Source organism: Dipodomys merriami, unplaced genomic scaffold, assembly GCF_024711535.1.
Source record: "Dipodomys merriami isolate MVZ:Mamm:240054 unplaced genomic scaffold, mDipMer1.0.p SCAF_57, whole genome shotgun sequence".
NCBI lineage: Eukaryota > Metazoa > Chordata > Mammalia > Rodentia > Heteromyidae > Dipodomys > Dipodomys merriami.
Genome location: NW_027206146.1, coordinates 850,782 through 874,519, shown reverse-complemented (window position 1 = coordinate 874,519; position 23,738 = coordinate 850,782). Strand labels below are relative to the sequence as shown.

The following is a 23,738-nucleotide window of genomic DNA, read 5'->3' as shown; positions in this document are numbered from 1 at the left end:
CAGACCAAAAAAAAAAAAGATTCCATCTCAACAGAAAGAAGCTGGGTGTGGTGGCTCATACCTGTTATCTCAGCAGCAACAGGAAACCTAAAATAGATGAATTTTAATCTAGGTGTGTACCTGGACAGGAGGCAAGATGCTGTGTCCAAAAAAGAAAAGAGTTCAGAAAAGAGCTTGTTTGGCTCAGCTAAACAGTGCTGCCTAGCAAATATGAGCACAATGATTCAAAGCCAAGTGTGGCTACTTCCTTCCCCTAGTTCCAGTTCTAATACCTCTAACACCTATGCAGTTTCTAACAGGGTGGACACAGATTTCAGCCTTTGAGGCCTCTTGTAGCAAGCCAGACTTTAGGACCATCTTTAGTGCTTTTCAAGAAGGGTCACCCTTCTGCCCCTCAGGTCTCATGTGTGTGACACAACTGTGACATCATATGGTGGGGAAAACAAAAGCCAAAGGCTGGGTGAAGACCAAAGATCCCACACCCCTGGAGCAGGCTGCGGAAGGAAGTGCCTCCCTGCCATGGTTAATTTTAGGTTTAAAGTGACTGAGCTAAAGAGAGGCACAGAGCACTCATAGATGTTATTTCTGGATGTGTCTGTGAGGGTGTTTCTGGAGAAGATAAGCTTTGAGCACTAACTCAGGGAAGTGCGTCATGTAACCCACCAGGAGCCTAAATTGAACATGAAGGTAGAAAGGGTACAATTCCTCTTTCTGCATGAGTTTCTCAGTCACCTTCCTTGGGTCATGGACACTCCTTGCTTTGGTCTCAAGAGTACTTGCACTGAAGCACTGGCCCGATTCTTTGGACTTTGGGCTTATATGCAGGGCACATGGGCAGCAAAGATGGCGCTGAGAGAGATTAGAGTGGGCTGAACCCAATTTGCCTTAAGTTCAGTGTGTAACCAGCCCTTGGAAGCTTAGGTGCATGTTAGGGTGTGATCTTGACAGTGATTGGTTCCTCTTCCTCCCCTGCCAAGCCACCAGCTCCTTTTTGGCTTTAAAAAGGGCTGCTCTCTGTTAATAAAGTAGTTTTCTTCCTGCTTGATTTGGCTCCCCGCTGTGTGTGATTGTCTCCTGGGCTGAGGGAGGCTGGGGAAGGGGGGGGGGGAGCCCTGCACTTACCTCTTACTTTTCCTCAGACCCCCGTCAGTCTTTAGTGGGAAGGACGAAGACCCAACAGGCTTAGACTTATGGCACCCCTATGTTGCTGGGCTTTCTGAGACTGACAGTGATCATGTAGGTCACACCCTCATAATCAGTCACTTTCTACACATCTGTAAATATTCTACTGGCTTTCAGTTGTATCCAGCTGTGTAACGGGATAAAGCTAGGCCTACTTTATAATGAGAATTCCAAGATGGAAGGGGGCGGGTCAAAGCTGAGGGAGCAGAGTCAGGTAGACAGTAGCCAGTGAGCCTCCCCACTCTCCTACCCCACCATCGGGGGAAGAAGCAAGCACTCCCTCGGCTAGGCACTGACCATGTGGCTTACCTCGACCAATGGCTAGTGGCAGGTGCGAGGCACCCAAGACTTACACTAGACTAACCCCGTTGACTCGGTCTCCCAGACTGCCCTTCTTTACGAAGGGGAAAACTGTTCTCAGCACATTTCCCACTGCACTTCGAGCTGTGACGGGACCGAGGCCGTGTCCTACCGCACGCACCACGCGCAACAAGTACATGAGAAAGACCAGAGGAGACGTGGCTGAAGTCACGCGACTCACAGGAGGTGGCAGGGAAAGCCACTGAGGAGTTAAAGGGACAGGTGCCCACCGCACACTCACGCGGGACGGATGTGCACCCAGGCTCCCGCTTCGCGCCCTCACAGCACGACCAGCAAACCCCAACGACCTGCGCAAACGCGGCTCAAGGAGACGCCGCGGGGATGGACAGCTCTCCCATGCACGCTCTCATCTAGCCCTGGGGAAGCTGGGGAAACTGAGGCTCGGGGCCAGAGGGGCGTGGAGGCGCCCCGCCCCTTCGTTATGTACCCAGCTGGGCTTTGCGCGGCTGCCCGTCCACAGCCAAGAACAGAGCCCGAGCACGGGACACGAGCGGGGACCGGGGCCGCGCGGAGGCGTCGAGACGCGGCCACGGGCTCGGGGAGGGACCAGGCCAGAGCCGCAGGAGCGGTCGGGCTGGAGGACACGGAATGGCAGCAAGGGGTGGGAAATCCCGGAGCAGGACATTCACCGGTCTAGGGAAGGGAGTCCCGGAGACGCCCGCGGCGAGGCCCGGCGGCGCCTGCGCAGTGGACCGTTCAGGTTTCTACGGGGAGAGTCGGTTGGCGCCAACTGGCGCAGGCGCTCGGGCGGCGGCGGAATTCCGGAGTGGGCGGGAGCCGGCGTCCGGGCCTCGCGCGCATGCGCCCACCGGGAAGGCAGCGGGAGGGCGGGACCTCCTGCGTCCTCCCGCGCTCGGGGCATTGTGGGACGGTGGAGGTGCGTGCCGGTCGTCGGAGCCCCTGAAGAGGACTGCGGGGCCGAGAGGCCTGGCCCTTCGGTGGAGCTGCGGCTGAGGGAGCGGCCTTTGACCACCGCACAGCCCCCACGGCCCGGCTCGCCCGCCCGCTCGGACTTCTGAAGTCCGAGGCGACTCCCCCCTCGCCCGCGTCCCGGAGGTGCCGGCCCGGGGCCTCGCGACGTCGCGCAGCGCCGCCGCCGGACGGGCGCGCCCGCCTCGCCGGCGCCCCCCGAGGGGCCCGCGCCGCCTCGCGACCCCCGCGCTCGGCGGAGCCCGGCCCGTGAGCCCCGGAGCCTGCCCGTGACCCCGCCGCCGACCCCGCCCCACACCCAAGGCCCCGCGACCGGGCCGGAGCCGCGGGCGGCGGGGCAGGGGTGGGCGCCCCGATGAGCCCCGAGTGCGAAGAGCCGCCGCCCCCCCTCGCAGGTGAGCGCGAACCTCGACTTGCCCGCGCCGCGCCTTCGCCCCCCTCCCCCGGGGTCCCTTCACCATCCCGGGGTCCCCCCTTCCCGTCCCAGGTCCCCACCCGCAGTCCCCTCTCTCCGTCCCGCGGTTCCCCTTTCCCGTCCCGGGGTCCCCATCCCCATCCTGGTCCTCCCCGTCCCCCGGTCCTCCTTCGTCCCGACGGCTTCTCCGCTGTACCCCCGTCCCCCGCGTCACCCAGTCACCTCCACCGGGTCTCCGTGTCCCGACCTCTCATTCCTGTACCATCTCTCAGTCTATCCCAAATATCTCGACCCGTGGTCCCCCCAAGGCTGAGGCCCGCCCCAGTTCCCGTCCTGTGGTTCCCCAAGTTTCTTTTCCGGCCCCCCCCCCCACCTTCCGTCTTGTGCTGGGACTCTCTTTAACTCCACCCCTCCCCCACGATTGGGCCCAGTCCTCCATCTCCCCAGTCTTCCTTTTGGGTGCCTTCAGCCTTTCTCCCCTAGACCCCTTCTCTCTGCCCTCCTCTCCCAAACCTTCTTGGGTGCCTTGGTCTTTCTGATCTCATCCTCAGGCTCAGGATCGCTGGAGAGTGGGTTTTCCCTGTGTCTGGGAGTCGGTGTGCTCCCCGACCTGGCTCTGGAGGCCTGGTGAGGGCCTGGTGGGGAGCACGGAGCAGGGCCCCCAGGGCAGACAAAGGCTCAGCTGGACAGTCACAATCGCTGTTGTGATGGGCAACCAGGGTGCCACTGCCGCAGGCCACGGGCAGTGGGAGAGACTGGCTGGCCGGATGGGTGGCTTTTTCTGTGTGGAAAGGCTGAGTAGGAGTTAGCAGATGGAGAGTGGGAAGAAGAGCTTTCCATGTGGAAGAACCAACATGTGCAAATACATGAAGGTGGGAAGGAACCGTAGTGGAGCCATGAGTGGGCTGTGTGGATGTGTTCAGAGGGCCGGGGCAGAGTGGCTCTGCCTGTGGGCTTATCCAGGGCCTGGGTTTTGTAGCTCACCCCCCCCCCACACACACCCCTCTACCTGTACTGACCATTCCTGTACTGACCATTCAGGCGTTCTTCGTGTCAGGATGCACACACACACCCTCTACCTGTACTGACCATTCAGGCCTTCTTTGTGTCAGGATGCACACACACACACACACACCCCTCTACCTGCACACACACACACACACACACACACACACACACACACACACACACACACACACACACACACACACACACACACACACACACACACACACACACACACACACACACACACACACACACACACACCTCTACCTATACTGACCATTCAGGCCTTCTTTGTGTCAGGATGCACACATACACACACCCTCTACCTGCACTGACCATTCAGGCCTTCTTTGTGTCAGGATGCTTTTCTAAGGAAGCTGCTTTGTCTTGTCAGATGTGCTGGGTTCAAACCTGGTAAAACAATTGCCTATACCCATACGATCGATTCCTCGCTGAGAGGTTGAGGAGGGTATAACCCTGAGCACCGAGGCACATGTTTGCATGGACTCAAGATTGAAGGTTGTGTATGTGTGTGTGGGGTGCTTGTTGTATACACATCCCTGGTAGTGAGTGTGTACAGCACACAAGGATGTGCTCTGTGTGTCACCTTGCTGTGTACACTATCTCGTGGTGGAAAGGCATTTGGAGTTGGCTCCTTCTGTTTAAAATGTTGTACTCTTTGTTATTTAAAAACAAAAAACCCTTGCCCACCAATATCGTTTTGCGAAAGTTCAATTTGGGATTGGATAATGAGGAGGTAGTAGAGGCTAATTGGTTTAGAGAAAGACAGTGTCACACAGACAAGGTTCCTATCCTGGCTCTGACTTTCCAACTGGCGAGTACTAGGACAAGTTGCTGAGGTCGCTGTGCCTCCTCCTGCCTAAGTGGGCACAGAAATAGGCTTAGCACAGAGGGCGAGGTTCTGGGGCTAAGTGCTAATGTTTGTAGATGCCTTTTTCAGAATGCAGGGTGCAGTGAGCTCACCAGGATCAGTAGCTCTTAAGGACTGCTATTTTTTTTCAGATAGTGGGGGGTGTCTGCCTGGGGACCTTTAGCAATGTCTATAGACATTTTGTGTGTGTGTGTGTGTGTGTGTGTGTGTGTGTGTGTTTGTGTGTGTGTGTTTGTGTGTGGGTATGCTACTAGCATTTGGTGATTGTCAAGGTCAGGGATGCTGTTCTTCAGCTTACACTGTCCAGGACCGTCTTCACCACAAATAGCAACCAAGCTCCACATGTCACTAGTGTTGGTGGAGCAATCCCTGCTTTGTTGCATTCATGTGATTTTTAGATTAGTTTTACCTGCTCCTAGCCTGGGTTTTGTATTGTGATTTATCTTCATCTCTTTGGTGGCTTGCTTTCATTGGTCATGTGTAGAGGAGAAATATGCCCATCTGCCAGGATATATGGCTGAGTGATCTTTGAAGATCCCCCCCCCCCACAACCCACTTTAATTTTCTTTAATCCAATAAACACCTTTGGATCTGGCTGTGCACTAGATCCTGGGAAATTGGTATCAGTGGTAGACAGGTGTCCGAAAAGGCACATCCTGTCTCAGAACGGAGATTCGTTGGCCTGAGTTGCTTCTTAGAGGATGTAGTGTTGATGGGCTGGGAAGGTGGCTCAGTGGTAGAGTGCTTGCCTTGCATGCCTGAGGCCCTGGGTTCTATTCCTCAGCACCACATAAGCAAAAAGAAAAAAGCCGGAAGTGGTGCTGTGGCTCAAGTGGTAGAGCGCTAGCCTTGAGCTGAAGAGCTGAGGGACAGCGCCCAGGCCCAGAGTTCAGGCCCCACGACTGGACCCCCACCTCCTCCCCAAAAAAAGAGGATGTAGTGTTGTATAGAGGCCTGAAGGTCCAGGAGGAGATAGTTTGGCTCCAAGAACTGTCAGGAAGGTGGAGGGAGCAGCAAGCCAGGATGGGGCATTCAGGTAAGGCACCAGTGTACAGTGCCTGTGCAGATAGACTTGCAGCAAGCAAAAGTACCTGCTGGGCAGGCTGACACTCTTGTCAACATGCCAGACCCAAAGGGGTTTTCCCTTTGTGTACCAGTTTTATGGAGCCTTCCTGTGGGTATCAGAGAGTAATCCTATCTGTGAGGTATTTGCCAGATGAGGAAACTGAGGTGCCATAGAGTTAGATCTTGATTAGGCCACACCAAAAATTTAGTTCAAGCCAGGCACCAGTGGCTTGTGCCTCTAGCTATTTAGGAGGCTGAGCTGTGAAGATTGAGGTTTGAAGCCAGCTTGGGCAAGAAAGTCAGACTGTTAACTCCCATTAACCACAAAAAAACTGGTATTGGCTAAGAAGATGGCTCAGTGGTAGAGTGCTTTCCTCACGTGCATGAGGCCCTGGGTTCAATTCCTAAGTACCACATAAACTGAAAAGGCTGGAGGTGGCACTGTGGCTCAAGTGGTAGAGTGTTAGCCTTGAGCTGAAGAGCTCAGGGACAGCGCTAGGGCCCAGAGTTCAAGCCCCACAACAGACAAAAAAAGAAAAACACCTGGTAATGGAGCTGTGGCTCAAGTGGTAGAGCACTAGCCTTGAGGGCAAAAAGCTCACAGGGACACCATCCATGCCCTGAGTTCAAGCCCTAGGACCAGCCAAAAAGAAAGAAAAAGATTACTTAAATGGTTTGTGCCTGTAATCTCTGGTATGAGAGTGGCTGAGGTGGAGGATACTTTGGTCCAGGTTTGGCACACACACAAAAAATTGAATTTAGGGCCTTTTTGGTGGGAAGAGCAAACACTCGTTATGTAGCCTAAGCTGGCCTTGAATCTCTGTCCTGCCTCTGCTGCCTCTTGAGTGCTAACATTGTAGGTGGCTTCCATTTGGCTTTTTACTTTGGCTATTTCAAATCCATTTACTCATCTTTCCCTTTTTTCCTTTAAATCTGTGGCTGGTCTGGGAGCTGAGTTCTGAGCTTGAGCCTTCCAGTCTCCTCCCAGTCCTTGGCCAAGTGTCCTTAGACTGTTTCCTAATTATTCCATCTCCTTGGGGTTAGGCTGTTACTTCCCCATCTTCCCCCAGGATTGTGCCTTCTGCAGTCATGTACATGGCAGGTCCTGCTTGGGGATGGCTCCTGAACCACCCAGCCTTTTAAAGAGCTGTCAAGCCTGCTTTTTTAAAAAAAAATTTTAACTACTCCCCACCCCCGCCCCACACCCCCCAGTCTGTTGTGGGGCTTGAACTCTGGGCCTGGGTGCTATCCCTGAGCTCTTCAACTCAAGGCAAGTGCTCTATCCCTTGAGCCATAGTGCCAGTTTCAGTTTTCTGGTGGTTCATTGGAGATGAGAGTCTCACAGACTTTCCTGCCCAGGCTGGCTTTGAACCGCAATTGTCAGATCCCAGCCACTTGAGACTTGAGTAGCTAGGATTACAGGTGTAAGAAACCAGTATCGGGCAGGCCTGCTTTTTTTTCTTTCTCTCTTTCTTTCTCTCTTTCTTTCTCTCTTTCTTTCTCTCTTTCTTTCTCTCTTTCTTTCTCTCTTTCTTTCTCTCTTTCTTTCTCTCTTTCTTTCTCTCTCTCTTTCTCTCTCTCTTTCTTTCTTTCTTTCTTTCTTTCTTTTCAGTTGGGGGTCCTAAACTTTGGTCGCTGTCCCTGAGCTCTTCAGCTCAAGGCTACCACTCTACCACTTGAGCCACAGCACCACTTTCAGCTTTTTTTGCTTATGTGGTGCTGAGGAATTGAACCCAGGGCCTCATCCATACAAGGCAAACGCTCTACCACTGAGTCACCTTCCCAGCCTCAGGTTTTCTCTGCTCCTGGAGTGCTTGGCCAGCCTGTGGACTGCTCGGATGCTGGAGCCTCCGCTGAACCTCTGAGCATTCAGCGACTGTCCTCATATGCCCTCGCGGAGGCCTCTGGTGGTGGCCTTTGACCTCCATTCTGAAGGCTTGGTCTCTGGGGCAGGTCAGGAAGGGCAGTGTTTGAAGAGACAGTGGTGGCAGCAGCAACAAAACAAGCCAGAGAGAGTGGTGTAGTTGGCAGGACAGGCTGAGGTAGTTTTTGTGTTTAATGGCTTCCCTTACAGTGGCTTCGTTTACAATTTCCCCTTTTTCCGTTTGCAGCTAGAGTCATGGTTTTCAAACCGTTGCTAAAACCAGTGGTAGTCATTTCCGTTTTCTTGAAGTTGCTGAAAGTTGCAGCGGGTTGATGGGGGTGGCGGGCCGTGTGGTTCCGGCCTGAGTGTTTGAACGGTCCGAGGACAGTGCTGGGCTCACTTGGACAGACTTTGTGAGTCTCTTCACTACTTTTCTATTTTGAGAGCTGTCACCTGGCGTAGTGACCGACTCTTATAGTTCTGTTGGAGAGGGCAGGGATGTGGTCTCAGGGACACCTGTGTTGTGTGGGGGCCTCCTGCCCTGAGTCACAGCAGCTCTTCCCGCTGGCTGTGTCTCTCACAGCCAGGGACACAAAGGCCCAAGTTACGAGAACGAGAACAGAGCCTCTCCTGCCTGTTGGCAAGCTCATTAAGCGGGAAGGTGATGCTGAGAGTCAAGTGTAATAAGTAAGGCTGAAGCAAATTGAAGGTTTCTGGGGAGGGAAAGGTTTTTCTCCTTTCTCCTCCCAGTTTTTCTGTATTGGCATCTTCATTGTTTAGAGCCTGAAAAGCAAAGTTTGCAAGGTGACAACTGCATGCATTTGACCCTGGTGATTCTGGAAGATCAACCTCGGTTAAATTCTCAAGGGTTTGCCTGTTGGTGGAGCCTAAGCTTATGTGGACTTCCCTAGACACCACACCCCATATAGCCAGCACCTTCCTGACTGGTCCCTGAAAATGGAAGAGGTAGCCATGGCCTGTGTCCTTTAGCCAGCTGTCTGAGAAGTGAGTGGATGGGCTGGGTGCTGGGGGCTCATGCCTGTCATCCTAGCTACTCAGGAGGCTGAAATCTGAGGATCGCGGTTCAAAGCCACCCTGGGCAGGAAAGTCTGTGAGACTCCTAAGTTAACCACCAGAAAACCGGAAGTGGCACTGAGGCTCAAATGGTAGAGCGCTCACCTTGAGCTGAAGAGCTGAGGGACAGCGCCAAAGCCCAGAGTTCAGGCCCCATGACCGACCAAACAAACAAACAAAAAAAAGATGGGCCTAGCTGTGAGAAGGGACCAGGGTGTAATGGATTCTGCTGCTTGGTAGCTGGTAGGCTCTGTGTTCTTCTGCATCCCTTTCTGGGTGGGAACAGTGGAAACCCTTAACCTTGTCTCTCCACTGGAAGCAAAGTAGTGAGAGGGTAGCTGCCTGGGTTTCCCAGAGGTGCTGGCTTGGCCCTGCCCCCACCCACTGTGTGAGGGGCTTATCTCCAGGATGTTGGTTTGAGGGTGAGTGAACCCACTGGAGCAGAACCTTGGTGAGTTTCAGCTCTGCCAGGCCAGCCTACCTGCCTCAGTATAGTGGCCCAAGACAGCTTTTTTTTTTCCGTATTATTTTTGTTGAAGTAGAATTCCTATGCCATAAAGTTTATTCAACCTAAAGTCCACAATTAGGGGCTGGCAGTGTGGCTCAAGTGGCAGGGCACCTTCCTAGTAGTGCAAGGCCCTAAGTTCAAATCCCTATACTGTTCCCCCCGCCCCCACAACACAATTCAGTAGTTCCCTAGTATATTTACAACTTTGTGGAACTATCAACAATTGATTTTATTTTTAATTTCTTTTTTCTCTTATGGTTGTTTTTAGAACATTTTAGAAAACCACCCCATTAACAGTTGTTCTAACTTTTCAACTTTTGGCAACTTCACCTCTTCTGGGTGTGTCGTGTTGATGGCCTGTACAACTTGTGGCTCTTGGTGCCTGGCCTGGTTCTTTCAGCCCGGGAAGCTTCCTGCCCTGCCTGGTCTTTTTTTTTTTTTTTTTTTTGGTTGGTCATGGGGCCTGAACTCTGGGCCTGGGCGCTGTCCCTCAGCTCTTCAGCTCAAGGCTAGCGCTCTACCACTTGAGCCACAGCGCCATTTCCAGTTTTTTCTGCTTATGTGGTGCTGAGGCATCGAACCCAGGGCCTCATGCATGCAAGGCAAGCGCTCTACTACTGAGCCACCTTCCCAGCCCATAAAACCTTTTTTTTTTTTTTTTTGTCTTTTTCAGTACTGGGGATCGAACCCAGGACGCTGCACTTGCTAGGCAAGCGTTTTGCCACTGAGCTACATCCCAGCCCCCCTGCCTGGTCTTACTGCCATGCAAGTCTCCCTTGTAGAGAAGGCTATGTGTTCTCCATGTTGAACTTCTTGTTGATTCCCACACCCACGGCTCCCCTTGGGCTTAGCAGTTGATCCTTGTGGTTACTCTAGTCCAAGGTACCCTGACAGTGCTTGGGAAGCCCCTTCCCATTCCATCCTCCCACCCTTCCTTCCCTGCTGTTCACGTGCTATGTGAGAGCTGACTCACTACTACTAAGCCTCAGCTTTCTCATCTGTGACCAGGGTTCTTGTTGGCCTGATTTCCTCATTGCTAAGTGGGGGATACAAAGTAAGAAGGAGCCCCTGAGCTGATCTGCCGAAACTGGGGGTTCCTGTGAAGTAGGAGCGCTTCTGCCTTCCTTCTCCATACCTGTGCCCTAAGGTTCCCTCCCCTGCTATTCCTTCCTCCCTACAGCTGGCAGGGGACAGGCTGGGGGGCTGGTGGGAATGATTTTACTTGGATTCCCCAGTGAGTAGATTGCCTCTATCTCATAGGCAAAGGTTGGTGTCAACATGGTTTTGGAGATAGGTGTCTGTCAGCTAATATTTGTGAGCATTTGCCATCACAGTGCTGGGTTCTATGCTACATGCATACACCGGCATACCCTTGAGTTCAGTAACTTAGGGAAGGTTCTGGAATCAGTGTAGGTGTACAAGTGTGTCTTCACTGAGAGGAGTTGTTTGCAGGCAGCTCTGAATGCGCTTCCCAGAGAGCACAGCAGGGTGGTAGACAGGGGTAGGCCTGGGTGGCTTGGCAGGCTGGTTGGGGACTAGCCTCTGTACCTAACTTGAGGCACCTTCTGCTTGCTGTGCTGCCTTGCCTTTTCCCAGCTTCCTCTGAGGTAGGAGGAGGCAGCTGTGGTCAGTGCCTTGCCCTTGGCAAGATGCACATAGGTGCCCATCCTTGAAGCCATCCACCTTACCCAGGCTTCCATTCCCCTCCTGTGCGAGGGGTGGTGAGGAGTGGAAGTCACGTTCAGTGTGTGTGCTATTGATCGGCAGCTGTGGACACGGGTTGGCTCTGCTGCCCTCGTTGCTGGAGCCTTATAGGCTCCTCGTGAGGAAGAAGCTCCTTAAGTGCTGGCTGGGCTTGGGGCAGTGCTGCTGTCTGTCTGTCGTCTGGTGCCCTGTGTGTGCTGCTTGTGGCTATGGAGCTGGGTGTTTGTAGCCTACTGTATTCCTCTGTTGAGGCTGTTTTTCTCGGCATGAATTTCTCTGGGCCCTGTTAGTGGCTATCCTGGGAGCTGACTGACCAGGACAGAAGTAGTGTTTGTCCTGTCCCAGGCAAGGGCGTGGGGTGACGGGTGAGATGATGGTTGGGTGTGTTTGTGTGTGCAGTGTCCAGGCAACAGCCGCAGCCTCCACGCACAGACTTCCTCTCTCCCTGTCACTGCCCCTCACGGCATGGGCACCAGCTGTGCACTGGTAGCCATGGGGCATTTGAATTTGTTCAGCAAATAGAGACTGCACTGAATTTGAAGCCAGAAGTTCAAGTGGTATTCTTGCCCAGATGGGGATGATGGACATGGGTTTGGGACAGGCTGAGGTCACTGGGCGGTGTTGGGCCTCTCCCCGCGGTCCACGCTGAGGCCTTTGCTAGGCCTCCCTCCTGAGGAGGGTAGAGGACACCTTGCCTTGTAGGAAAGGGAGCTAGGCTGGAGGCAGTGGCTGGGGCTTCCAGGCGGGCCTATTTCCTGTTGGGACACTGAACATGTGTGATGTGGTGCTGAGTCCAGGACCATGGTGGGGAGGAATTGGTGGCTCCCAGACTCAGGGGTCTGACATGTGGATTGTGGTACTACAGGGCGCCATGTTTTGGAAGTTTGACCTGCACACAAGCTCGCACCTGGACACACTGCTGGAACGGGAGGACCTGAGCCTTCCTGAGCTGCTGGATGAGGAGGACGTGCTGCAGGAGTGCAAGGTCGTCAACCGAAAGCTGCTGGACTTCCTACTGCAGCCGCCCCACCTGCAAGCCATGGTGGCCTGGGTCACCCAGGAGCCGCCCATCAGTGGTGAGGAGCGGCTGCGCTACAAGTGAGTCCCCACCCACTCCTGCACTCAGGAGCTGAGGTTTGGGGGTGAGGGATCTGGGTGGGAGGACCAGGCTCTGCCTGGGCAGGCTTTGTGATCCACACTGCTCCCATTCTAGACACAGAGCCCTTTGCCACTCACATTTTATGTTAGCCACTCTCTTCTGCTTTTTCATGGTGTGTGTGTGTATGTGTGTGTGTATGTAAACGTGTGTGCATGCGCTGTGTGCGTGTTTTTGTTTTTCCCTTCAGTACCAGGGTTTCAATGCATTTTGCTTGCTTGCTTGGCTGGTGCTCTGCAGTCCAGGTTTTTGCCAGTTATTTCGAGATATAGTCTTACAAACCTTTGCTTAGCCTGGTGTGGAACTACAGTTTCCAGACCTCAGCATCCAGACCTCAGTGGTTAGGTGCTGTGAGCACCCAGCAATTTCCAGTGTATAAAGATGGGCCTCCTTCCACCCCCGTGAGCCCCTCATTGTGTGTGTTCCCTTCCCAGGTACCCCAGTGTGGCCTGCGATATCCTGACCTCTGATGTGCCCCAGATCAATGACGCCCTGGGTGCAGACGAGTCCCTCTTGAACCGGCTCTATGGCTTCCTGCAGAGTGGCGGCAGCCTCAATCCTCTGCTTGCTAGCTTCTTCAGCAAGGTCATGGGGGTCCTCATCAACCGCAAGACGGATCAGGTGCCTGCCACCCCTCGGCACCCAGACGGGGTGGAGGGCTGGGTTTGAGAGCCTGTGCCCTGATGCTGCCCTGTGCCCCCAGCTTGTGTCCTTCCTGCGCAAGAAGGATGACTTTGTGGACCTGCTGCTGCGACACATAGGCACCTCAGCCATCATGGACCTCCTCCTGCGCCTGCTCACCTGCGTGGAGCGGCCGCAGCTGCGGCAGGATGTCCTCAATGTGAGAGGGCCTGCTTCCGGGGGAGGGGGGGACGGTGGCACATGGCTGGGGACCTGACAGCCCCTGCCCTTGTCCCTCAGTGGCTCAATGAGGAGAAGATTGTCCAGCGGCTGATCGAACAGATTCACCCATCGAAAGATGACAATGTGAGTGCTGCGGACATAGCCCGGCTCCTCCCTCCCGCCGTGCCCACACCCTGCTTACCCCCTTTAAAGGGCACATGGCAAGAAAAGGGTGCAGTGTACCTACTGTGTGTCCACATCTCCTTGACCCCTGTGGGGGCCTGAGGGATGAGGGCAAGGATGGGGCCTGAGCTGCATGCTGGGATAAGCTCCACTCTCTTGCTCACGTCCTGAGAACTGCTTTTTTTTTTTTTTTTTTTTTCTTTTGTCCTGGGGCTTGAACTCTAGGCCTGGACACTGTCCCTCAGCTCTTCAGCTCAAGCTGAGTGCTCTACACTTGAGCCACAGTGCCACTTCCAGTTTTCTGAGTGGTTTATTGGAGATAAGAGTCTCACGGATGTTCCTGCTTGGGTTGGCTTTTGAACCTTGATCCTCAGATATCAGCCTCCTCAGTAGCTAAGTTGACAGGTGTGAGCCACTGGTGCCTGACCCTGACAACTTTTATGACAGTCTACCAGGAGAACAGTGCATACATTTCGCCTCCCAGAGTTCTAATTCTGTAGCTTTCAGCATACTCAAAGGGTTGTAGAACTGTCACCACATCAAATTAAAGTATTTTTATACTGCAATTAAGAAACATTGTGATCAGCTGGGCACTTGGTAGTTCACACCTGTAATCCTAGTTACTCAGGAAGCTGTGATCTGAGGACTGAAGTTCAGAGCCAGCCTGGCAGGAAAGTCTCTGAAAGACATTTTTTTTGTTGGTCATGGGGCTTGAACTCTGGTCATGGGCACTGTCCCTGAGCTCCTTAGCTCAAGGTGAGCCCTCTACCACTTTAAGCCACAGCGCCACTTTTGGTTTTTCTGGTGGTTAATTGGAGAGAAGAGTCTCATGGACTCTTTGCCTGGGCTGGCTTTGAACTGTGAACCTCAGACCTCAGCCTCCTGAGTGTGTAAGATTATAGGCGTGAGCCACTGGTTCCTGGCCTTTTTAAATTTTTTTATTTTTTATTTTTTTTTAATTTAATTTTATTTTATTTGTGAACATACTGTACGGAGGAGTTACAATTACATGGGCAGGAAATTTTTTTATTTTTATCATTAGTTACCATCAGTTTTATTATAAAAGAGATGGGGAAATTATGTACATGATAGAAGATCTGAGGCCTTCCATGGCATGGGCAGCTTCACATGATGCCATTTCAACCATGTGTCCACGCTGCATGCCTGCCAAGAGTCTCATCATTCCTAAAGGAGAAATAACCCTTGTTATCTAGAACTACTCCGATGCCTCCGTTCTCTGAGAGAAGAACTTTATCACCCACTTTCACACTAACTGGCTGAATCTCTCCACCCTTTCCTTTAGAGCCCAATCCCACAGGCCACTACTGTGGCTCGCAGTACTTTTCCTTGGGACTTTTCTGGAAGCATAATGCCTCCTTTGGTTAGTTTTAGCTGCACTCCTTTTGACCAACAGTTGGTCAAACAGGAAGAAACTTCCTAAACATTTGTCCAGCCATGACTCTTGTGTTTGCTACTCAGACCCCTGAGGAGACTCTTAAGTAGAACTCTTAACTAGAAAACTAGAGTGGTGGGCTGGGAAGGTGGCTCAGTGGTAGAGTGCTTGCCTTGCATGCATGAGGCCCTGGGTTCGATTCCTCAGCACCACATAAACAGAAAAAGCCGGAACTGTCACTGTGGCTCAAGCGGTAGAGCGCTTGTCTTGAGCTGAAGAGCTGAGGGACAGCACCTAGGCCCAGAGTTTAGGTCCACGACCGGCAAGAAAAAAAAAAAGAAAACTAGAGTGGTGCTATGGCTCAAAGTGGTAGAACAGCGCTAGCCTTGAGTAAAAGAGCCTCAGGGACAGCGCTCAGGCCCTGAGTACAAGCCCCACACTGATGCCAAAAAAAAAAAAAAAAACAACAAAAAACAAAACTACCAGGCTGGAAAGGTGTCTTAGTGCTAGAGTGCTTGCCTAGTATGCACAGAGCCCTAGGTTCAATTCCACAGCACCACATAAACAGAAAAAGCTGGAAGTGGTGCTGTGGCTCAAGTTGGTAGGGTGTTAGCCTTGAGCAAAAAGAAGCTCAGGGAGGGTGCTCAGGCCCTGAGGTCAAGCCCCAGGACTGACAAAAACAAAACAAAGCACAAACACCTTTGTTATTAGCAGTCCTCTACTTTTCCTCATACCTCTGCTCCTAGCACAAGTACTTCTGTCTCTGGACATTTCTCTTCTACACGTCATACACACTACAGCATCCTCTTTTCTCAGCCTCTTTATCTGGGCATGGTGTTTTCAAAGTTCATTTGCTGAGATGGTAGTTCAGTTGTAGAGCACTTACCAAGCATGCCGTGGGCCACTATTGGGGAAAACAGCAATGAACGCCCTTATTGTGTTGGTCAATGCTGCGTTCCTTTTCTCAGCTGCTGTGGAGAGGGTCTAGTGTGAAGTGCTCACGTGTGTGTACACCTGTCTCCTTTCTGGAAGCCTTTGCACCTCCTCATAGCACATGTGTGTGGCTCTGCTCGTGGAGGGTCAGCTTGTGATGGGTACTTTCTCCTCCTCTCCAGCAACATTCCAACGCATCCCAGTCCCTGTGTGACATCACCCGCCTGAGCCGAGAGCAGATGATCCAAGGCCAGGACAGCCCTGAGCCAGACCAGCTGTTGGCTACCCTGGAAAAGTGGGTTTGCAAAACGAATGCCAGGACCCAGCAAGCAGGGCTGTCTCAGGACAGCCTCCACCCTCCCTGATCTCTGATCTCCCCTCCCTGTAGGGAGATCCCCAGCCTCTCTCTGACCTCCTCTTTCCCCCCAGGCAGGAAACCATCGAGCAGCTCTTGAGCAACATGTTCGAGGGGGAGCAGAGCCCGTCTGTCATCGTCAGTGGAATCCAGGTGCTGTTGACCCTGCTGGAACCCAGGAGGCCAAGGTGAGGGGACTGGCCAGAGACTGCGGGGCCTCTGCTAGAGCCATTCCAACTCCCCAGACTCCAAGGTCTGGATGGTCACTGGGCAGAGGAGTGGCTGGTCTAGACTCCTTGTTGGTTCCCAGCCAGAGGCTGTTCCTCCTCTACTTGCCTGACCTGTCCAGATGACTGGCACCCCGGGAACATGGCTGCACCCTTCGTATACCATGCACAGGCTTGTCTGACTCAACTGTCCTCCATCCTCCCCCTGCCCCAGGTCCGAGTCCATGACCATGAACAACTTCTTCAGCAGTGTGGATGGGCAGTTGGAGCTCCTGGCCCAGGGGGCCCTGGACAGCGCCACATTCAGCCCAGGTGTCCTGAATGCTTTGCGCCCTCGACTTGGCTGCTTCCACCAACTCCTGCTTGAGCCTCCCAAGGTTGGGAACATGAAGAGTTCTGTGGTCTTGAAAGGAGGTGGGTGGAAGAGAATGTGGCTTTGGGCCCTGAGCCCCCTGTTTCCCTGTTCCTGCAGCTTGAGCCTCTACAGATGACCTGGGGCAGCCTCGCCCCGCCTCTGGGCAACACGCGGCTGCATGTGGTCAAGCTCCTGGCCAGTGCCCTGAGTGCCAATGACGCTGCCTTGACACAAGAGCTCCTGGTTCTGGACGTGCCCAACACCTTGCTGGTACGGGGTCTGGGGACTGGGGCGTGGGGGTGGGGCGGGTTGTCTCCAGTACTAGCCTGTGCCCCACTGTAGGACCTCTTCTTCCACTACGTCTTCAACAACTTCCTGCATGCACAAGTGGAGGTGTGTGTGAGCGCCATGCTGAGCTCAGGGCCCCATCCTGACAGCAGCTCTGACACATCAGTTCCAAACCCTGTTGTGAAACATGTGAGTTGGGACTCCCTGCTCCCCTGTCTGGAGATCTGACCTCCCTCCAGGGCTCCCTCTCCCAGAAGGCCCTCCCCTTTCCTTTCTCCCACCTTCTTTGAGCAGTATCCCTGTCAGCACCTGGGGGTGTCAGGGTTCATTAGGCAGCAGGGGTGAGGATGCTGAGGCCTCGTGTGAGCTGGGAGGGTGGAGGCTGTGTGCACAGTGCTGCATGCTTCCTGTAGAGATCCAGAGACAGTGCTGCATGGGGTGGTGCCTGCCAGAAGTGTTAGTACTCAGGAGATGAGAGGATCATCAGTTCAAGGCCAGCTTAGACTAGACAGCCGGACCCTGTCTCAATCATAAAACCAAAACCACAAAACTGCCAGATGTCTTTGGCCTCTGTTATGGCCTGGGGAAATGTCCTTACCAGGTCAGGTCCCCCTTGCTGCTGCTGAGCTTCCTGAGAACAGACCCCTGGGATACTCGCTGAGTATGACCCCTGAACTACCCCCTGAGTACGACCCTGGGCTGAGCCCAGCTGCTCTCTTGCAGCTACTGCAGCACTGCTGCCTGGTGGAGCGGATCCTGACATCCTGGGAGGAAAACGACGGCGTGCAGTGAGCACAGCTCCTTCCATGGATGGGTGGACAGGGAGGGGAGAGGGAGGATGAGGTGGTGGGGAGGGCTAGAAGAAGGCCTGAGGCACCTGGTGTCCAGCCTGCCGTTCAGCTGTGGCCTCCACGCTCAGGTCTGGGGGAGGCCCAAGGAAAGGCTACATGGGCCACTTGACGCGTGTGGCCAACGCACTGGTGCAGAACATGGAGCAGGGACCCAATGCCGAGCAGCTAGGGCAGCTGCTAAAGGGTGAGGCATGCTGGCTGGGGCTATGGGGGTTGGGGTGTCTGAGGCTTCCAGAACCCGCAGACACCTTACCCCACCCCTTGTATGCAGAATTGCCAGATGAGCAGCAGGAGCGGTGGGAGATGTTTGTGTCAGGACCTCTGGCTGAGACCAACAAGAGGAACACGGTGGATCTGGTGAGGTCCCCAGTCCCCGTAGCACCCTGTTTTCCTCCTTAGCCAGCCCCCCAGGCCCACCTGCATGCCCTCATCTGGGGGCTCCCTCAGTCCCTGACTCCTCACTGCTCTGTCCTCAGGTGAACACCAACCATCTCCATTCCTCCAGCGATGATGAGGATGACCGGCTCAAGGAGTTCAACTTCCCCGAGGAGGCCGTGCTGCAGCAGGTGGGCTTGAGGCTGTGCCAGGCCACAATGGGGGTCTGCCTGCCCTGGAGCCCCTCCAGCACCAACCTCTGCCCCTTGCAGGCCTTCATGGACTTCCAGATGCAGCGCATGACCTCGGCCTTCATTGACCACTTTGGCTTTAATGACGAAGAGTTTGGGGAGCAGGAAGAAAGTGTGAAGTAAGTGTCCCTTGCACAGGTGTGGGCTCTACCCTGCCTGTCACAGCACGTGCTGTACCTGTATATGTGGAATGGCGGTCCTGTTCCCTTCATGATGCCACACGTGTCTGCCTGCTGTCCACCATGGGCAGTCATCTGTTTATGTACCATGGCCCAGTCTGCAGATACTTCTGAGCTTTCCCAGCCATGGCCTGAAACCGTGTAGTCTTCCTCCCAACGCTGAAGGCGAAGAGCATGAGCAGACACCCTCAGACTGAGGACAGGGAACAGGGCATGGCGCCTCAGTGAGACTGAGTGCTTCAGTGTCACTACCAGCAGAGGGCTGCTGCCGACAGCAGACAAGGCCCGGGATGGTGGCAGAGCATGGTGAGGGCTGTTGTGCCATGTCTCCACAGTGCCCATCACTTGCCTCTGAACAGGGCTTTAGATCTCACATAGCCAGAAATATGGAGGGTTTCATTAAACTCCAAAGATGATTCTTAGTTCACTGTAGAATTTAAGCCCCAGGTTGTAGGACTGTCAAGATACGTTGCTAGCTTGCCCAGTGATTGGTTCTGGCTCAGTGTTCTCACATTGGGTATCAGCGCCCCCTGTCAGGTGTGTTCTGGGAAAAGTCCTTTCACAACACTGTACACTCCCACTAAAGACAAGAAAGCAGGAAGCTGAGACCTGAGGATCAGTGTTTGAAGCCAGTCCAGGCAGCAAAGTCTGTGATTCTTATTTATAACCACCAAAAAAATGGAGCTGTGGCTCAAGTGGTAGAGCACCATGAACAAAAAATTTCAGGGACAGTGCTAAGTTCAAGCCTCAAGACCAGCACACACACGCACGCGCGTGCACACACACACGCATAGCAACCACAAACCCAAAGCCTGATTGGATAAGTGATTCTGTAGCACTCTGCAAACTGGGTGTGCCCCATTCTCACACTAAGTGGCTGGTGAGAGGGAATGACTGGAACCAAATCACAACAGTCAGTTGTTGCTCCAAGGGGAGACACCAAAGTGTATTTAAACTTCTTATGGTCCCACACCTGTCAGTCTTAACACCTGTCAAACCACACATGGTGGTGATTCTATTTCCTTGGTTTTATGGGGTTCCACGGAGTTAGGTGACTTGCTGTAGGCTGCCCTGGGGACGGGTGCAGGAATGGGGTTCGGAGCTTCCTGCACTGCATGCATGCCCCCTCCATTCCTGACTGCACGCCATGGTTAGTGTATTTGTGTTAAGTGTTTCATGGAGGACACATCCTCTGTAGCTATGAGAATGGAGCATGCTGGGAATATGTGACAGGTAAGAGTTCTGTGAGGATTGAAGGTGGGGTACATACCCGTTTCAGGGAGCAGATGAACTTGCAGCGAGGAATCGTGTAGGTGAGGTTAAAGAATGTGACCTAACCATGCTGCCCCCACCCCGTGGCTGGCTCACCATACTCCTGCCTTCTCTTCTAGTGCACCGTTTGACAAGACTGCCAACATTACCTTCTCCCTCAATGCTGATGATGAGAATGTAAGCACTGCTAACCCGTCTGGGTTGTGTCCAGTGGGGGCGTCGTAGGGCCGCAGGCAGCGTTGACCCCTCCCTCTCTGCACCACAGCCCAATGCCAACCTGTTGGAGATTTGCTACAAGGACCGCATCCAGCAGTTTGATGATGATGAGGAGGAGGAGGAGGGCCAAGGCTTGGCGGAGTCTGATGGAGAATACGGTGCCTGGCAGAGTGGCCAGCCGTCAAGGGCATCCCGTGCAGGCCAGCCACCTGGTGTCCGGTGAGCCAGCCAGCCTCCCACATCTCAGCTCCCGTGTGTAGGGGCCTCAGAGCTCTCAGATGTGTGGGGACTAGGCTGACGTGCATGAGGAGGTCAGGAAGGTGTATTGGAGTATTGCTTGGGCTGCCTGAGTATTGCTTGGGCTGCCTTCATCTTGAGTGTTAGAAACCCAGTAGAGACAGACTGCAAAAGGGACAGGGCACTTTCTCCTATAAAGGGCATAAGATGACTCCAGGCAGTATCCCTCTCCTTGTTTGGGGGGAGGGGGGGGAGGGGGAGACACGACCACATTCTTCTGGAGGTGGTGACAGCTTGTGCTCTGGTCACTGTGATCAAGTAGATTTGTGTTGTGCATACTAGCTGGCATGAGCACTGACTCATAGCTCCTTGCCCTGTGATGTATGGAGTGCATGTTACAGTTGATTGGGGACATGTGCACTGGATCTGGGAAAGCTCGGATCCCGGAGTAGTTTCCTGGCTCCTTGGGTGCCCTCTGCCAGCCACTGCCCTCTCTCCAGGGACATTCTACCCACAGATCCACCTTGCCTCTTCTCTGCAGAATTATACACGTTGAATATTCTCTATCTGAAATGCTGTCTTGGCTTTGGAGCATTTCACATGCTGGACTTGGTCTGCCACTGTCCTAGTGCCAGCCCTGGTGGTGGTGTGGGCCTCCTCTTGCTGCCTTGTGGCAGGCGGGCAAGCAGGCAGGCAGGCAGGCAAGCAGGCAGGGTTAGGGTTAGGGTCAGGTTCTCGTGTGGTCCCAGCCTTTGTTGGCTGGTTCTAGAGCAGATGGGCCTTTGGACAGGTTCTTGTTCACTAGCAAGGATGAGGTGGTGACTCGTGTGTTTTCATGTAAGTGTGTTGTAATGATGAGGTGTGTCCGTAGCTACAGGTGCCGGCCATTCCCAGGGCTGAAGACACAGCTCCCTGGAGGCCAAGTGCTGGCATTCCTGCCTAGAGGCTGTGGTAGGGGTACCCCCTCACCACTGCTGTTCCCTCCTTGCCCTCTGGCCTCAGCACCTGTATGCCCTGGGGCTCAGTGGCCCTTCCTGCCTCCTGTGGCCATGTGGGGTCAGTGGCCTAGTCCCACGTGGCTTCTAATGAGGCAGTGTCTGGGGCAGGAGTGGAGGCAGCACGGACAGTGAGGAGGATGAGGAGGACGAGGATGACGAGGACGAGGAGGGGGACCGCCGGGGAGCCTGTGTAGGGGCTGGCCCTCCGTTCTGCTCCAGCCCTGGATCTCAGCCTCTCAGTGAGTGTCGAGCGCTTATACTCTGTGTTCTGGGTGTGTGCCTGTCTGTGGCAGGCAACAGCTCACTCTGCTCCTGCTCCCTGCCCCAGGCCCAAACTGGAGAGCCACCTTTGACACAGTGCCTGTGGACACCCTAACGGGTCCCCAAGTCTCCAGGGAGGAGGAGCTGCACACTGGGCCCCCAGCCCCCATGGTGTCTCTGAGCGTGCCCCTCGCCCAGAGTGCGACCACTTCTCCAGTCCAGGATGCCCTGGAGCTCAGGTGGGGACTGGTGGGCAGGCGAGCTGGCACCTACGCCTGGGCTGAGCTGCAGTCCTGGTGCTGACCTTGGCTGTGCCCTTGGGTCCTCCCTTGCTCAGGTCTCAGGATGCCAGCACCGCCTCAGCATCTCAGGAAGCCGCTGAGGCCCTCGAGGGCATGGAAGCCCCAGGTGAGCCATGCCTTCCTTTCTTCTCTCCCTCCCGGGGGGCTGGGTGCCCAGCTGGTGGGGATGACAACTGACAGTCTGTCCTCTCCCTCCATAGCCCCCGACCCGGGCACCCTGCGTGGGATGTGCTCCTCTCCCAGCTCCTTGGACAGGTGACCAGTGGGGGCCCCCTCTGTGCTATTGGTGGGGGTGAGGGGGAGGAGGGCAGAGAAAGCCAAGCCTTAGCTATCCTTGACCTGCCAGTAGCTGAGTGCTGCCTCATTATCATTAACCCCTGTGCTGTGTGGGCTTTTCTCGTGAGTGTGGTGGGGGGGCTCATGTGAGAGCCTCAGCCTGCATCAGGAAGAGCTTCTACAAAGGTGGCAGGTGGAAAGGAGCTGGGGTCACACACCTTGCCTGCTGCCTGGGCCTTGTAGGCATGTGGGTGGTTCTCGAGACCCCTTCTGGAGGGGGTAGCCGGCCCTGGCAGGCTGGGTTCTGGATGCATCTACAGGTGCAGTGGAGGGGACTCATGCCCATGCTGTTCTTGCCCACAGTGCAGCCAGAGACCCCTCTACCTCTGTCCCGGCCTCCAGGGCCCAGCAACACCCCCGGTCCAGGGACGGGGGAAAGAACCCAGAGACTCTGAGCTTTCCTGAAAGCCAGAGGTGAGCCTCAAAGTGGATTGTGGGAGAGGAAGGGAGGATTAAGTGGGGCAGGAAGTGACCCAGGTCCTCTCTCCTGACAGTGCTCAGGCCCACGAGCCTCCACCTGTGCCCAATGGCTCTGCTCCCGGAGGGCCCGGCTCCCCGGACTCCCAGTGAGTGTGCAGCAGCCTGGGGGTCGGGCAGTGGCGGGCGCCTGGACACTCAACCTATGTCTCCTGTTCTCAGGTAGCTGCCGCATGGCAGTGGTGGCCAAATCTCGCGTCCTTCCCGTGGACCCCGGCGAGGCAGCGTGTCCTCGATGGGCGCCCTGTCCTCACCATCCCCTCCATTCTTTCTGGACTGCCTGGAAGCTGGCGCCAGAGAGACAGAACCCTCACCCATTGCACTGAGAAGAGAGATTACGGAGCTTTGCCTCCTAGAATAAAGAGAATCACATAGAGAAAGAGAGACGTATATTATATATATATATATATATATATATTATATGTGTGTATGCGTGTATATACATATACATGTGTGTATATACACATATGCACACATATATATATTGAGGAGGAGAGAGGGAGCCAGACTGTGCTGGGGCGGGGCTTTGAAGCACACTCCCATCTGTCTCAGTGGGGATTGTGCTGGGGTCCCAAGGCCAACACCGCTCCTGTCCTGTGCTGTGCTCTGTGCTCCGGTGCAGACCCCATACCCAGCTTTCAGCTCAGGTCCACCGGGGGCAGCTGGTGATGGCATCAGAGGGCCCTGCCCAGGGGGTTGTGCCTTCCCCGGACCCTGCCCTCTGGACCCAGGCACCTGACCCCAAGGAGTGGGGCCTCCCTGGCAACATCCCCAGGGACCCTACCCCGAGTCGGGTCGGCTGGGTTCCCTGCGCCAAGGGTATGGGGTCCCAGCCCTGCTGCCAAGTGACCTTGTCCCGGCTCCCCCTCCCCCAGGCTGGTGTGAGTATGTGTGTGTGCTGAGCTTCTATTTCATATTGCAAATATAAATAAAGGAAGACAGTTTACGATTCCTGGTGGCAAGAGTGGTGGAACTGGGGTGGTGAGGTTGTGACCCTCACTGGACAGCAGTCCTGGGAGGTGGGGACATTCAAAAGAGGCAGGGACTCCAGAAGGAAGAGACCTAGCCTGAACCATCTCTGGCGCTGGTGCACAAACCCTTGGACCTACTCAGGCAGGTTGGGTGGGGGGCTTTGAGGTCTGGGAGAGCTGTCCACGTGCCCCTAGTGGAGGGGGGGGTTGTGTATTGCCTGGGTGAGGGGGACATAATGGCTCAATGGTGGGCCAA

The 23,738-nt window shown here is 54.5% G+C and overlaps 1 protein-coding gene and 1 long non-coding RNA gene across 3 annotated transcripts; one reads left to right on the top strand and one right to left on the bottom strand.

Annotated features, from left to right (window-relative positions):
* The first annotated feature begins 2,415 nt into the window (after positions 1-2,415).
* Ppp6r1 (protein phosphatase 6 regulatory subunit 1) lies at positions 2,416-23,462 on the top strand. Of its 2 annotated transcripts, none has more exons than XM_070000601.1 (24): positions 2,416-2,888; positions 11,889-12,121; positions 12,614-12,800; positions 12,883-13,020; positions 13,101-13,166; positions 15,714-15,826; positions 15,961-16,074; positions 16,328-16,490; positions 16,586-16,738; positions 16,811-16,945; positions 17,480-17,544; positions 17,676-17,791; positions 17,879-17,964; positions 18,084-18,173; positions 18,255-18,352; positions 19,804-19,861; positions 19,950-20,119; positions 21,244-21,374; positions 21,464-21,635; positions 21,734-21,804; positions 21,899-21,953; positions 22,338-22,448; positions 22,529-22,600; positions 22,674-23,462. In XM_070000601.1, the coding sequence occupies exons 2-24, from the start codon at positions 11,895-11,897 to the stop codon at positions 22,675-22,677; spliced, it is 2,595 nt and encodes an 864-aa protein (XP_069856702.1). In that variant the 5' UTR covers positions 2,416-2,888; positions 11,889-11,894; the 3' UTR covers positions 22,678-23,462. The 2 variants fall into 2 exon arrangements, with proteins under 2 accessions (XP_069856702.1, XP_069856701.1); XM_070000600.1 differs by lacking the exon at positions 2,416-2,888 and adding an exon at positions 3,706-3,780.
* Positions 14,139-15,697, bottom strand: LOC138812608 (uncharacterized). Its single transcript, XR_011367611.1, has 2 exons — positions 15,485-15,697; positions 14,139-14,390 (listed from the first exon to the last, which is right to left on the bottom strand). It is a non-coding gene; the product is annotated as an uncharacterized lncRNA (long non-coding RNA).
* Positions 23,463-23,738: the final 276 nt, after the last annotated feature.

Excerpts from the sequence above, each read along its gene's own strand:
- Ppp6r1 (XM_070000600.1), top strand. The coding sequence starts at position 3,721 with ATGGAGAGTGGGAAGAAGAGCTTTCCATGTGGAAGAACCAACATGTGC. Across the intron at positions 18,174-18,254 it reads AGGAGGCCGTGCTGCAGCAG|GCCTTCATGGACTTCCAGAT; the intron begins GTGGGCTTGAGG and ends TGCCCCTTGCAG. Across the intron at positions 18,353-19,803 it reads GAGCAGGAAGAAAGTGTGAA|TGCACCGTTTGACAAGACTG; the intron begins GTAAGTGTCCCT and ends CTTCTCTTCTAG.